Source organism: Neodiprion lecontei, chromosome 1 (genome assembly GCF_021901455.1).
Source record: "Neodiprion lecontei isolate iyNeoLeco1 chromosome 1, iyNeoLeco1.1, whole genome shotgun sequence".
Lineage (NCBI taxonomy): Eukaryota > Metazoa > Arthropoda > Insecta > Hymenoptera > Diprionidae > Neodiprion > Neodiprion lecontei.
In genome coordinates, this window is record NC_060260.1 from 16316449 (window position 1) to 16332947 (window position 16499).

General features: G+C 37.6%; 1 protein-coding gene across 1 annotated transcript; it reads left to right on the top strand.

Annotated features, from left to right (window-relative positions):
- The first annotated feature begins 602 nt into the window (after positions 1-602).
- On the top strand, positions 603-1385 carry LOC107228070. Its single transcript, XM_015669420.2, has one exon. It carries the CDS (start codon positions 603-605, stop codon positions 1383-1385), a length of 783 nt encoding a protein of 260 aa, XP_015524906.2.
- Positions 1386-16499: the final 15114 nt, after the last annotated feature.

The window sequence follows — 16499 nt, forward strand, 5'->3', positions numbered from 1 at the left end:
TCGAAGTGCCTGCCAGCATTATTTACTTACCAATAGCGGTACTGTCGATACAGCATTTACAGCTGAGAATAGTCGAGCAAGACGACGAGTTAATGAATTTTCGTGACGAAACGATTACTGTGCGTTTACACGTGAAAACACTGAAATAATGGGGATCGTGTTTAAGACGAGAAAGTTGGATAAAAGTTATAAAAGGCAGACGTCATGGGCAAAAATCATCAGTCGCCCGACACCTCTGACTACGTTCACACCGCCCGCGAGACCGACATCTCCGTACGTTCGATTTCGCCAGAGCCTAGGTCTTCAATTACGTGGAAATTTTAGAAAATAAGAATTCGTGTTCGCTGTATCCCGCGTGCTTTACCGTGGAAGAAATAATGAGAATACAGAAACCCGTGGTATTCGACTAATCGATTGCGCACTCTGAGATTCATGCTCATCAGCCGTTTACATTATCCACCTTCCAGAACAACGATGAAATCCATATTGTTGTTCAACATCAAGACTTGTGTCTACTGCTCAGTAAAAGCTTTTTACACATTCATGGAAAAATTACAAAGGTCGATGGTGTGAATGCGGTGACGACTATGAAATTGATCAGTATGGCTGTTTGCCATTTGTTTGCGGAAGTTTGCTACGAGTTGAACGGTATGGAGATTGATCGAAAGAAAAATGTTGGTATCACCAGCGTTATGAAGGGTCACTTATCCCTAACTCCCGGTCAGCAATATAGTCTGGAGAATACTGGTTGGTTGAGCGATGATGCCGAACTAACCGATGCTTCTGAAAATTTCGACGTTGTTCTACCGTTGAGTATGCTGGCCTTCGTCGAAGATTATTGTCGTGTCATTGTCAATGATAAACACGAGTTGATTCTGACACGTTCCAACACCGATTTGAATGCGGTGATTCAGGCCCCGCCTATGGAAAACTTCAAAATTACCCTCAATAAAATCGAGTGGTTGCTAACCTACATTAACCTGGCCGATGAGCCGAAAATCCAGCTACTCAACTACATTGCCAAGGATCTGGCCATATCCATGAGTTTTCGTTCTTGGGAAACGTACGTGTATCTGATGCTCCCATCAACGACTAGGCATGTGTGGGCGGTCAAGACATCGACGCACTTGGAGAAGCCGAGATATGTCATTCCAGGATTTCAAACTGCACGAAAAAACGATCCGCAGAAAAATGCCAGTGAATTAGATCATTGTCGAATCAGAGATGTAAAACTCTTCCTCAACTCGCAGTGTTATCCCCACGGGAATATGAATCTTGATATATCCAATAATCAATACGCCATTCTGTACAACATGTATGTTCAATTTCAAACGGTCTACTACAACAAAAAGGCCGAACTTTGTTATCGAAGCATGAATTTATAAACCTAGCTCCCCTCATCGTTATTGATTTCTCGAAACAGAATGAATCGTTGAAAACTAGACCGGTGGATATTCGATTGGAATTTGACGCGAGCGTGGAATTTCCCGCAAACACCGCAGCCTTTTGCATGATCTTGCACTATCGTATTGTCGAGTACAACCCGATTAGTGGCACGGTTAAGAAATTAGTATAAGTCAATTTTGGGTTAGGATGTTTAATTATTATCATTATTTTGTAATCATCAAAAACATGTGTAAGCTTATTTGCTCAATTCAAAATACGATGATGTATCACCATTAGTTTGTATAAGCTGAAAACAGAATGTATTTGTTGATAAATAAAAAACATCTATTTAAAGCATCCAACCGTTATTATTTGAAAAGTTCACCCACCCGCCCTCATCATAAATCAATAAGTTGCCATCTTGCGGTGAGCATTGGAAACATCGCGCAGAGTCACTCGATGGAATATCAATCAATCGATGATGTGGCGAAGGAGGCGCCACATACGACAAACCTGCGGCAACACACCCGGTAACACGAAACTGTCGGTAAGATCAGAGATAACAATTTCGCCGGTAAAATGTTAACCATCCAACAATAAAAAAAATTTTGAAATGTCGGCTCCTCCGACGGTGAAAAAATCAAAATGGCTGCTCATCCGGCGAAGCAAAAAATCTCATCATCAAACTGTCTGACGATAAAAAATCAAAATGGCTACTCTTCCGACAAAGCAAAAATGAAAATGACTGCTCGTTTGACGGCAAAATGGAGCGAAAATACTGGTGGCACTATGTATGTTAACAGCCGGCTACAATACCATGGGTAAGACTTACTATCGTGGTGGTAACATACCGACTGCCGGTAAGGTAGGGAGGAAGGACGTAGTCGGTACGCCGCCATATTTGGGGTTAGAACCGGCGTATCTACACTACTCCAAAGGTGATATTTGCCATTTTAGTTTTCACCATTCAAATGGCTTCATCCTATGAATGGTACTAAATGGTGGGCTAATGGTGAAATTCGCCATTTAAATAACATTTTTCTAATAATGTTACTGAAAGGTATAATCACTCTTCAAATATTTATAGTTACACATTTTATATTATAAAATATCTCGTTGGCACAGCTTGCCACCTTATACAATCAGTTCACCAGTTTGAATATATAAAATTTAAGCGAACGGTGATTAGACTGTGACAAACAAAACAACCTTACAGTAATATTGAAAATCGTCAGAACACCTAAATATCCAACTAAAAAACATTTCGAATTTGCGAAATGCAGATATGATGTAGATTTTTGAATGAAACAGACTCCGAGACCAAAAAGATGCTTAGGTATGCTAGGTAGGTATACCTCGGCTTGAAGTCCGTTTCATTTGTCTCAATAAAAGTTACTTCGAAAATATAGAAAGTATATAAGACTTTTGTTTGTAGATAAATTACACACGTTCAGTTGTAGTTAGATATGTGATAAATGTAATATACTTATAAGTATTGATAGTGAATACGTAATACCTAATGAATGACAGGTATCACGTGCGGAGCGGTCTCGCGCTCGACGACTTAACCCTCTAGGTTTCCGCAGAGGTTTATTATTATTTTTATCGTGGATACATAGGTGATCGTCCTCTACAGGGCGATCCCTGGGAAATGGATTAGAGGACTTAATTATTAAATTTAGGAATATTTTTGGACTGCAAGCTTTTTCAATGATAATAATGCAATGAAATAGCAATCGGAAGAAGTGCGGGACGAGAAAGCTCACAGGAATTTTTATCCTACTGTACTCTTTTGTTTACTCACTCTTTGATTACAAATCCGAAGAACGGCTCTGACTCGTTTACTCTAACTTATCACTATTCTTATTACTACACGTCTCTACAGAGTTCGTGGCTCGAGCTTTTGACACTTATTCTAACTTCGCAGGCTAACGTCGCGACGCGAGACGCTTGGATCACCGCGTGTAGATTTGAAGGAATGCTCTCTCTAATCGTCGGAGACGAAAGACTTATAACTCTATACTCGACAGCTTCGAAGGAGCCTGTTTCCGTTAACGTTGGTTTGATCCTGTCTCTGACGGGACTGACCTCGCTCGCTCATCCGACACCCCTTGGAGCGTCGGGCAGCGAGCGAAGTTTTTGCTGAATTTACAATTTTGAAACAAAGGCTCGCCTCGCGACGATCATTCCTGAAGTGCGTGATCTCGCGCTCGCCTTATCCCGGTGTTGATTACATCCGGGATCTGCCGGGCGCGGAGACGCCGACGTTACTGACGGTCAACTACGCCGTTGCGCTTTGGTCGTGCCACGAACTATTTTGTAGATGAATATATTATATGAATTTAACTAATTATTTTAAGCTACGCTTCCTCGTCTCTTCTAAAAGCGGTATTGATAATTATTGACATTGGTATACATACGAGCGGCGTTTGTGACACAGGAACTCAAAAATCACTTGTAATCTTTGAAAACCTTGACTCGTGACGAGTTTTATGTGTACCAAATTGTATTTGGATCCTATACGTGGTAATGCAAAGTGATGCTCGCCTTTCATTTTGACGAAGTGAATGAAGAGAAAATAATTATTCGAGCCAGCGAAAAGACTGTGACTAACAGGATAACCTGATAGTAATATGAAAAATAGTGAGATCACCTCAATAGTCGGTCAAAGAACATATTTCTCAGTCATGAACCGCAGATATATTATAGATTACTAATATTACTATATTATATTGCATATTTACGTTGATAATATAGTCTGTCACAAATATATTGTAACATTCGATTCAGTGTGCGATAAACTATGAGCATTAGTCGTATGACACGCTTTCGGCGACGGGAAAGTTGAGGAGAAAACATTACAGAAAATCCGCGAGTCTCTGAAGCAGGACCAATACCTTCAGTGGACCCTCTTCCCATACCTTCGGTGGCATTGTTCTCTCAAATTAATCTCCTGTGATTTATGAACCAACAACACGAAGCCGCCGAACGTCATCAACAACAACTTATCCAGCTGCTTCAAGAGCAACAAGAACAGCGAAGACAAGAAGAAGAGGCTCGGGAACGTTCGGAGGCCAGTCTGCATGAGTTGTTCCGGATAACTGTCGTGGCTCTTCAGTCAGTTCAACAGATGAACGGCTCTGGAGAACCCGCCGTCACTCCTTGGGGTTCTGGAGCTGCTACTCCACTTCCTACTCCTATTCCCTCTCCTGCTGTTCGGGAGGTTCAACATCCAGGACCATCCCAGGATGTTCATGACTCGAGGTCTGTTTCTTTTATTGGGGAAATAAACGAATCCCCAATCCGTAGAACAAGAGAAGATAAAGAGGTTGGCTTTTTCGAGCCTTTGTCTCAGGTTCAGCCTCGATATTCTCATCTTAGTCAATTGAATAATTCCAGATTACCAGGGGTTACTTCTCAAAGGCCCTAGGGGTATAAGCATAGTGAATTTGCCCTTGAAAGATATGAGCACGATACTGAGAGGATTCTTAGGTACTAATAAGATAATAAGATCCTGAAAGTTTCAGATCTCTAACCCAATTGGTTATTGAGAAATAGCAAAATGTATGAAAATCGGAAAAAATGAATATTCTCAGGAATGCGTGAATCGATTGATTTGAATTTTTGATATGTTTTGGGGGCTGGTGGTAGCTTTGAGGAAAAAAAATATAAACTATATCGGTTAATAAGAACCTCAAAAATAATGGCACTTTTGTTTGAATTTTGATTTTTCATTATGATGCGATTCTGGTACAATTACAAAACCATTTTTTTCGAATTCCTCATCCATTTTTCTACGAGTATACGAACTTTTAAGATCTTAAAAAAAGGTACGCCATATTACAAAAAAATAAAAATCATTTTTAATGCAAATATTTACTTTATTTATGTATTTTAAGCTTGAATCTTTATTTTCCTTGCTAACATAAGTATGTTCATAAATATTAAATAATTATATTGAAGGTGTTCAGAAAAAAAACTCTTGTCGTAATATTCAATGATGAATATAATCAACTCTGATTTAATTCACGATGATATTTGAAAATATTTTTAAAATTGCCGCTACAAGTCGTGGCATATGATACGTTACCGACTCAGTCCTCTTACGTCAAAAATGAACGGTGCGACCGACGCGCCCACTTGCGTATTTGGTCGCATACGTAACAGCTGATAGATGTGTTGTTTATGTACAGAGAAATAGTGTGTTTATGTTTTATTCGTTAAGCTATTAAAATGTCTTCAAATAAAACAGTTAACGATAAGTGTTGCATTTGCTCAAAACTAGTAAAGAAAGTTCCTGGAACTCCTAAAATCCTATCAACAGAACAAGACATTGATGAGTTTTCTACAGTATTTCATATTGACTTTTTCACTGGTGATATTGCTTGTGGCAAATGTCGTTTGGTTTTTTATCAAAAAAGAAAAATTGATACAGGTGCAAATGGCTCTGACGATGAATCTGAATCTATTGTTAGTGAAATGTTAGAACGAACGGAGTCTGGTTTATCGTATATGACATTGTCTCAGTCAAGTTCAGATGATCCTTCTTTCACAGCTAACCTCACTTCTACCGATAACGGTACAGAGTATATTGAGGTTTCTATCAAAAGAACTATTTCAACCCGTGGATACTGTTGTCTTTGCAATAATACTATTGATTTAACCATTATTCCTCAAAAAGCCCGAATGCAGTCATTTATGAAACGACGAGTTTTCATACCAGATGGAAATCGATGCTGTCGGAATCATTTGGTAAATAAACGGTTCTATGATGAAGCTCTACATCTCATTAAAGTTTATTTCAACTGGACTAGAATTTCATCAGTAGAATTAAGCAAATTATTTGATACATACAATGTTTCACCTGTGATTGAAGATGATAGTGATGAAGACTGATAAAATAAGACATAACATTTTTTTTTTATATATTAAAGATATATCTTTCAAACATTTGTTGTTATTTATTTATAATTTACGAACTAAAATCTGTTTCTTATGTTATAAGTGTGAAATGTTTATCATATTTTCGTTTATTTTCATTCATATTTAACGATTTAATTCTTCATTTAGAAATGACAATTTCAAATGAATTACAAAAATATATGTTAGCGAGGAAAATAAAGATTCAAGCTAAAAATACATAAATAAAGTAAATGTTTGCATAAAAAATGATTTTTATTTTCTTGTAATATGGCGTACCTTTTTTTAAGATCTTAAAAGTTCGTATACTCGTAGAAAAATGGATGAGGAATTCGAAAAAAATGGTTTCGTAATTGTACCAGAATCGCATCATAATGAAAAATCAAAATTCAAACAAAAGTGCCATTATTTTTGAGGTTCTTATTAACCGACATAGTTTATATTTTTTTTCCTCAAAGCTACCATCAGCCCCCAAAACATATCAAAAATTCAAATCAATCGATTCACGCATTCCTGAGAATATTCTTTTTTTCCGATTTTCATACATTTTGCTTTTTCTCAATAACCAATTGGGTTAGAGATCTGAAACTTTCAGGATCTTATTACCTTATTAGTACCTAAGAATCCTCTCAGTATCGTGCTCATATCTTTCAAGGGCAAATTCACTATGCTCATAACCCTAGGGCCTTTACGAGAAACTCATTTGCTCTTTGATACCGCCTATGTTCGATGGAAAAATTCCATGTGCCGAGTACAAGAGACAATTGAATACAATTGCTAAGCATAATCAATGGGACTTCGCCATAAAGGCTCACAGCCTTGCCTCTTGTTTACGAAATCCCGCGTTAAACGTTTTGATAGCATTATCAGAGGAAGAAATTTCAGACCATGACAAACTTAGCTCTGCACTAAAATTGAGATATCGCAATGACCATTTAACAAAACTTTATACAGCACAATTACAAACGAGGAGACAAGGACGGACAAGGACCTCGCGTCTCTTAATCAAGACATGGAACTACTATCTTAAGTAGCGTTACCAGACAATGAACCGTTTAGAAATTTATTAGCAACACAGGCTTTTATTATTGCTATTACTGACCCGGAAATTGAAATGGCTCGGGAAAGGCAAGGCCTCAGAATTTTAGAAATAAAAATAATAATCATAATTATAAACATGAAAATCGTAGTTCGTTTCAAAATCAGAATAACAGACGCGAAATTAAAAGCGCGGTTGCATCTGAACAAACTGTATTGTCTTGCTTATTTTGTGAGAAAGTTGGACATGATACCAACCAGTGCTTTTTGCTTGAGAAAATTACTGGAGAAGCGATGCAAAATTCGAATCCGAATTCCCATAATTGGCGGCAAAGAGATATAGAAATAAGGGATGGAAATCTTCAATCTAGTTCTTTAGCTGAAACTAGTACAAAAAACTAGTCTCGGATGATCTGTCAGGGCGAAAATCATCGCAAATTGTTAAAAGTGAAAGCCCTCTTGAAGAACAGTTTTTAATTAGAAGTCTCAGACAGTCTGGTCTTCAGGCGCGCGGTGCTGAGAATAGCGTCGATTGTCTTTGGGTAACAGACACCGGCGTGGAAGTGACCATGGTTTGATCGGATCTCTTGAAATCCGATGACCAGATTATTGCCTATTTATCCCTACGAACAGCCACTGGAGAGACGACCCTGGTTTTAAGACAGGTTACTATCTAAATTAACCTTTTTGGGTCTACCGACTCTCCACATAAGGTTTTTATAGCAGATATAGAGGATGAAGGTATTTTGGGAATAGACTTTCTTACAGCTCATAACTGTGTTATCTCGACCAAGAGAAATTCACTAGCTTCAAACAATCGTGAAAAAGCTCTTTGCATAATTAGAAATGAAATTTATTGGACTCCTCCTAGAATTCGAGATATAGAACTTTCTGAAAACGATTTTCAACATCACTTTCATTTACATTTACAGAGCCTTGTTGAGAAATCTTCAAATTCGATAAAACCAGCTGAGATAGAATTATTTAGATCTCTTTTGCTAGAGTTTATGGATTCTTTTACCAAAGATAGTCGTGATAAGGGCCGATGTACTTCCGTAAAGCACAAGATCAACGTTGGAGAGAATTCACCAATGAAACAGGCTCCTCGAAGACTCACTCTCGAATCTTCAAGGATTAGGTGGGGTTCTGTCACAGATTCAGGGAGGTCATGAGGAAGTCATAAGTTATTCCAGTAAAGTACTGAGTAAAACTGAAAGGAATTATTGTGTCACTCGTAGAGAATTTTGAGCTGTTGTAAAGACCGTGGTACATTTGCATCATTATCTGTACGGTGGGAGTTTTTTGATACGAACAGATCATGCTTCCCTAAGGTGGTTACTTTCGTTCAAATTCCCCGAAGGTCAGGTAGCTAGATAGTTAGAAAGGCTCGCACAGTACGGTTTTGATATTCGTCATCGAGCAGGAATTCAACTCTCCCCAAGACCCTGCGAAGAAATGTTGGAGTGTAAATGATGTGCAAGATTGGAGAGAAACCGAAAGCCCCTCCTTTATTACGAAAGGTTTCTCTCGAAAAAGACCTGGAGAAATGGAGAAAATGTCAACAAGAGGACAACACTTCAACTCAAATTAGGTCCTGGAAGGAAACAGAGACCCGCCCGGACTTGCAGGATATATCTTCAGCCGAGCCGGATTCGAAAATTTATTGGGCTCAATGGGACTCTATCCTTTTGATTGACGGAATTTTATACCCAAAATGGGAATCTACAGACTTGAAGGAAATCAGGTGGCAACTTTTGGTTCCTAGGACACGAGTTCCAGAGATTCTTGCTTTTCACCATGATTCTTCTACAGGCGGACACTTCGCCTCGAATGAAACTCTGGGCACGATACGCAACTTCTACTTTTGGCCTCGCTGCCGGTCGGACGTTGAAGATTGGTGCCAAAGATGTCAAATCTGCACGGCAAAGAAAGGACCTCGAGCTAACGGACATAGCTCTCTTCAAGTTTACAACATGGGACATGCTTTTGAGAGAATAGGAATGGACATTCTCGGACCTCTCCCCACAACCTATACAGGAAATAAATATGCTTTGGTTATTGCCGATTATTTTACCAAGTGGCCTGAAGTGGTCCCACTGACCAATCAAGAAGATTCCACTGTAGCTCAAGCGTTTGTTAGAGAGTTTATCTGTAGACACGGAGTTCCTCTAGAATTTCATACCGATCAAGGCCGAAATTTTTAGTCAACCTTAATGAAAGAGGTTACCCAGATTTTAGGGGTTAGAAAGACTCGTACGATTCCTTTGCATCCGCAATCTGACGGCATGATAGAGTGTCTGAATCGAACGTTACTACAATATTTATCGTCCTTCGGAGAGCAGAATCAAAGGGACTGGGACTCCTGGATCCCTTTCTTCCTCTTATCTTACAGATCTGCAATTCATGAGACGACAAAACAGATGCCAGCCGTCATGCTTACTGGAAGAAATCTCCGACTTCCGTCAGATTTAGAAAACGGCCCAGTTCCTGTGCAAAAACACCACCAAACAGACTATGCTTCTCTTTCACAACAACGATTAGAAGAAATTCATCACTTTGCTGGAAGTAGAATTTCTATGGCATCAGACAAATTGAAAATTCGTCACGATATTCAAGCCAGGGATGTAAAATTTAATCCTGGAGATTCTGTCTGGCTCTTTCAACCTCGAAGACAAAAAGGAGGATGTCCGAAACTACAAAGAAATTGGGAAGGCCCTTACTTAGTGGTTTACCGGATCAATGATGTCGTTCACAGGATCCGAAAAAACCTTCACCCCAAGGCAAAAGTGGTACACCTGGACCGTCTTGCTCCATTTGAAAAAGATCAACGCGAAATAGATTTTCCACGACCTGGAACATACTACGAGGTTAGATCTACAGACGTACACTTTTGAGAACTATGACCGATTTAGCCTTCCTTACAGTCAGTCGTTGATTGGAAAAGGAATCTTCTTTATGGAATTCATTTGAATAAAACTCGACCGCTTACGATTATTATTGAAGGGAATATTGATTGCGGAAAATCAACTTTCACCAAGAGGTTTTTAGCCGACCTCCAGGTCTCTACACTTTTGGAACCTCTTGAAAAATATCGAGACGTTGCTGGTATTAATCTTTGAGATTTACTGTATCAGGACCATGACCGGTATTGCTATCATTTTCAGCATTTTGCTCAAATGGTTATGTTAGATAGGCATCTTCAGTCAACTTCGTTACCTGTCAAGGTAATGGAGTGATCGATATTTAGTAGCAAGTGTTTCGTAGAAGCTCGTCGAAGATAAGGTAATTTTCGCGAGTTCAAATCTCATTTATTGATGAAAAATTCCGATCTTCTCATTCGCTCATCTGAGCTCAGAGTAAATTGAATTGTTTATTTGCGAGTTTCCCCAGAAACTTCTTTCGCCCGAGGGTGTTCACATTCTCGTGAGGAAGTATCGAACATTTCTTTAGAGTTACTGAAAACTATTTATGAGGTTCATGAAGATTGGTTGATAAAACAAACCTTCTCTTCTTTATCACCTCCCGTCTTGGTTATAAATGCAGAATTCACAGCCGACTGAGTCTACTCTAATTTCTGTGTCGCAATGTCACTCGGATACAATTAATTTCATTTCTTTCATACTAACATTCAAAGAATCTTCTATTGCGGATTTTAAACGAAATTTATCAAATTAAATAATCAAACGGTAAATTAAACAATTGGTAAATAGAAAGCAGTCTTAATTATTGTTTTTAGTTTCGTCTTGACGGACTCACATGCTTCACACCCTTAGGTCTGCTTCTCAATTGAACAGAGGCTTTCTTTGCAACTTTTGCATGAAGTTTTCACATTCTGAAAGGTTATATGGAGATTTAATTCGTCACTCAGTTGTTCTGGTCTGGAACTTCCAAAGATAAAAAAAATCATTAAAAGGGAATCTTTTCTTATATTAACTTTCTCACTTATTCTGAAGTAAAACATGTTGGACGCATAAAGCCAGATTATCCTTCTTCGACCCTTTCATTGAACGATCCACAGGAAAATTCTTTTCATTTTTGTTCCAATGTAATTTCCATTTCTTCCTCCGTTAGATTTTGAAATTTTTGAAAATCGAACTTTTGGGCCAATATCCCGGCGTTTATTAGATTATGAATTCTATACATATTTCTTCTGATGGAGATAACTTGATAATAATTTGTTTCAATATTAAAAGTCGTTTTTTTGTTCTGGTGTTATGTTTTTCCATGAATTTTGCTTCGTTCTAGAAACTTCTTCTCTTGAAACGAGTTTTGTGTCGGTTAGGCTTTGGTTTCTTTAATGATGTGAATAGGGCCACGATTATTTTTCGAGGTGGATGAGCGATTGCTTGATTTTCACATTTTACTAACCCCAAGTGTCAGTTTTTGTGAGACCTTTTTCAAGATGTTTGATACACAGTCTTTTCCTTCCGACCTTTCCCGATTCCTGAGGATGACTGGTGGCCTTCGTTTTGAAGAACCACATGGAAATGATTCAGATAAGATCATTTCTCTTTTTTCTTATATGAATATTTAATTCAACTTATTTGTGTATTTTCCCAAATTCGTGTAGCGAATCTGGATTGATCTGCCACCACTCACATTTGTCCTCCCAAACTCTAGGGTGTGCTGTTTCTGGAAGAAGTCTTGGATTCAGTCACCCATTCCTTTTTCCTGTTTCCTGTGCCAATTCTCGGAGGGAATCAGCCTTTACCTTACCTAGGACCCGGAGTTTTCCCGGTTACGGTTTCCCACCTCGATGTACTTGTCAGAGAACTGGATTTCTTTTTCGACGTCGATCCGGATAATTTTGATTTCTTCAAATTCATGAAGATATATAACACTGAAAAATACTTACCTTTATAAAACAAGGCACTCAAAATTTTGAAATTTAATTTGATGCTCAATCATCTGCTCAAGGTCTTTTGTGGTTCACCTTGAGAGTGTGAGCAAATGCCAGATAGTAAAAAAACGGAGTCTTTGAAATGTTGAGAGCCACAGCTCCGATTCACCTTCGAGTATTGACTGCTAGATCACTTTTACAATTGATTTATCTTTCCCGAGTCGGGATGACTCTTTTCTTCGGGGGGGAGTAGTGTGACAAAAGGTGAAATCACCCGTTTTGTCCCCTTTTGATGATCTAGTAGTCATCATAGATAAATGACGTTTATAAACTTCTTATGTCTTTAAAAAGAATAAGGTTGCTGCGTCGACCAACATTATTGTGAAAACAGTCTTGTTCCAGAATTTAAACTAGTAACACGTTCCTTGCCATCAAATCTTTTTCTCAGCATTTTATGAACGCCTTTGATTTTGTGTCATTAATTAAACCCACGAATCCTTATTTCATTTTCGTAACGTCTAAGAACGTTACACTGGTGTCAGAAGTGGGATTCAGAGTGCTTAATTGAGTCAAAATGCGGATTCGTGAGTTTGATCAACGAGACAAAATCAAAGGCGTTCATGAAATGCTGCGAAAAAGCTTTAATGGCAAGGAACGTGTTTCTAGTTTAAAGTCTGAAGCAAGACTGTTTTTACAATAATGTTGGTTGACGCAGCAACCTTATTCTTTTTAAAGACTGTAACGTGGCGTTTCAGTGTCGCCCGTCACAAGGGCACACAACCGTTATTATTTCTAGTTTACGCGTCCTCAGCGGGGTACTCCAACCGAACTCAATACAAAATAGGCAACTTTAAACTAATTCTTTCTTTGTACATTCTGTATTTCGCGCTTCGGCGCATGCTAATAAGGTACTTGGACGACAACGATCCCGACCACCGAGGGACCGATATCTATCGTTTCTAGCTCTCGACGACTTCGCCTACCGACGGTCTAATCAGACTATACTGGCTACCTTGGTGCACTTCTCTTGCTACTGGGGTAGCATCCACCCGAACCTTCCGTATCGCCTCGACTGCCAGTGAACAAGGAGATAAAAATCCTCCCGACGTCCGAGGGCACCGCTCCTTAAGGAGGAAACAGCCACCCGCTTTATCGGATGCCGTAAGGATGGCGTGAAGGGCAGACCGTAGCCTACCATCTTCCGGCTTATCGGCCTGGTGCCGGACCGACCCCAAACCACTACATCCAGATTGATAAAGTCATCGTTCCGAGGATCGACGCAGCCTTCCTGTAGGCAAGGACTAATTGTGTGAGTCATGGTCCACGGTTTGGCCAACCATCTAACTGCATGACTTCGGGTATAGGCAGCCGGCTACCGCCTATACAAAAGCCGGTGTAAGTGAACAATGAGGCGTCACTCTCCACTCGGTAACTTTGATTGAGAGGCACCTCGTATATGCCTCCGTCAAAGAAGTCCCCGATCATAGGCAACCTGGACAGTATACTGAAGCAGCCATTAAATTGTACGAGTTGGTGTCAATGACGAAATCACGAGCAGAATATTATGCCACATGAAGCGGTAATCTTCGAAAACGCATGACCACGCCGTAACCAATATTCGCCACAGGGGGATGGTCTATTTGCGGCGGGGGTCAACCCACCAATCAAAGGGAAGAAGAATCAACTCACGGTAGCAACGAGATCGGCGAGCCGAACTCCGACCTCCGTCTATTCTACGCTTGACCCGCTGACCAACAACTCAGAGTGATCCGTATATTCTCCCGTTTTAAACTACCGATCCTTTTCCTCTCGTTCCATCGTTACATTATCTACCGTTTCTCCACACCCTCTATCGTTGCAATACCATTAACTTCTTCCTATAAATATCAGTTCCTTCCTTCCTTCCTATTTTCTTTTGATTATTCTAAGTTTTATTTTAATTCACCTCAGTGTTGTGTGCCTGAGAACATCCAGTAAGGTAAGGCTTCTACTTTTGCATTGTATCGTTACGAAGTTGCTCATAATTTCTATTCTTTTTCTTATTGTGTTTATCGACTTTGGTTGCATCGTGCGATGCCAGTTTTGTGTGAATCATGGTCCACGGATTAGAGTTGCAGTAAGCCGCCGTGTGACTGTATGATTTCAGTAATTAATTATTTTTGTGTCTGAGCGACCTCGTAACTGCCGAATAATTAAATCTCTTGTATTTATGAATTTTCTGATTATTTGTGAATTTCTTTGAGTCTGGTTCTGTAGTTTTCATCGTATTTCAAGCCCCAGAGGCTTCACCTTTCGTTTTATAATTATTTGTGATAGTAGTTGGCCTTATATTTTATTTCTGTTATTGCCTATTATATTTTTATTTATTTTCTGCCTATTGTATCGTATATCAAGTTCCTTGGAGTATAACCGAGCGTAGAATCAGCCTCCAAATATTAGCGCACTTTTTTCTATTGCTATTCCCAGGGAAAAAAAATTATACATAATTATATAAAAATATATATAAATCATTATATAAAATTATGTATGAGTTTTGGCCATATATAATTATATATAATTATGAATGATTTTATATAATTATATAAAATTATGTATAGTTATATATGGCTAAAATTCATGCATAATTATATATAATGATTTATATATAATTATGTATAATTTTTCTTTGAGCATCGTCTATATATTCATATTTAATGTCGTATTATAAAAATGTTATAACGATTATCTTCCTTAATGAGAGTTTTATAAACACGGGATACAAGTTTATTATTTATTATTTTAAATTATTATTACATGAATATTTCTATTACATTTGTAATTATATCAATGTATGAGCGTTTTTGAACAATTGTTTCTTCGTAGCTGAATATGTTTAATCATTGCGTTTATCAAATTATTATCTCGCCATATTCTTATATCTACTTTATTATTAAATTTATGACTTTTTTTCTAATTTATAAAAAATAATTTATAGAAAAGATATAAATACTATTTAAATACATGAAACATTATTGAGACCATAATATTTGGTATAATATAACCACAGCTTTAATATTTAAGTCAGTTTTATTTTAACACAAAATATTTTTGTCACGCTATGTTGCGTGTCAACTAATAATAACGATAATATTTTAAACGATAAAAGCACTGAAATAAAATTATAACTGATCGTTTGCACTTGTAACGTTATCAGAGTCAAATATCAAGTTCTATATTTAAATTTACCATTTCTTATTATAATTAGTCACTAAATTTGCGATTTAATGAATTTATAAACGTTTTAAAACGTTTAGTTGAATATTCTTCAACATTTCGTATATTAAATTATTTAATGGTTTTATTATTATCTGATATATATTGAATCTATGACTTTTTTTCTATTTTATAAAAAATAGTTTTTAGAATACACGTGGATACACACTAATTCAATAAAAATAAAAAATTCAAAACGTAAATATTTTTGAACCCATAAATATTTAATATAATATAGTCATAGTTTTAATATGTAATTGAGTTACTTTTAACAAAAAATATTTTTCTTAAGCTGTTGTATGTTAATTATTAGTAAAGGTAATTAAAACGATAAAAAATAAAAGTTTGAGAACTAAAGTGAAAGGATATTAGCACCAATCATTTGCACTTCAAAAAACGCAGAGCTGAATCATTCTATATTCTAAGAGCCGGGGTTTGACAGCAACTTAAAATTTACGGAGTTGGTGCGTTTGATTTCTCCCAAGCGCTGACTCATGGCTTGCTGAAAAGTTTCCCATGTGTAACAAACAAGCCCATGTTTTGTTTTCTTCATCCATTTATTATCTTTTGCACGTTTCAATACATAATCTGAAAATGGAAACAATAAATAGACTTCTGCTCTTATATTTTTTTTATAGAATCGATCACTCATATATATCCCTTATAGTATCTGTTAAACACAATCTAGTTAATATCAAGAATGAAAAAAGAGGTAAAATACATGATATTTACTAATAACGCATGATGTAGCCTTCGTATGAAGTGGACGAAGAACTTCACTAGTTTTTGGTTCGTTTCTCGGAGGTTGCCCCCTAAAAGTACAGTTCAATATTTTATCAGTTTCAAAAACTCCCTCCATTAAATGTCTAATCATTATTGTTCCTTCTCGTGATGAATGTGCTAAATTCAAGCGGTATTCTGTACAAGGTATTCCTTGCCCTATGTCAATCATCTGTCATAACAGATTAGAGAAACATTAGACCCAAAAGTAGCTTTCACTATTAAACAAAAGAACTAACAAAATTACTTACTTCCTTTTTATTTCAATAGCAAGAATATACAA

Excerpts from the sequence above, each read along its gene's own strand:
- LOC107228070 (XM_015669420.2), top strand. The coding sequence starts at position 603 with ATGGCTGTTTGCCATTTGTTTGCGGAAGTTTGCTACGAGTTGAACGGT.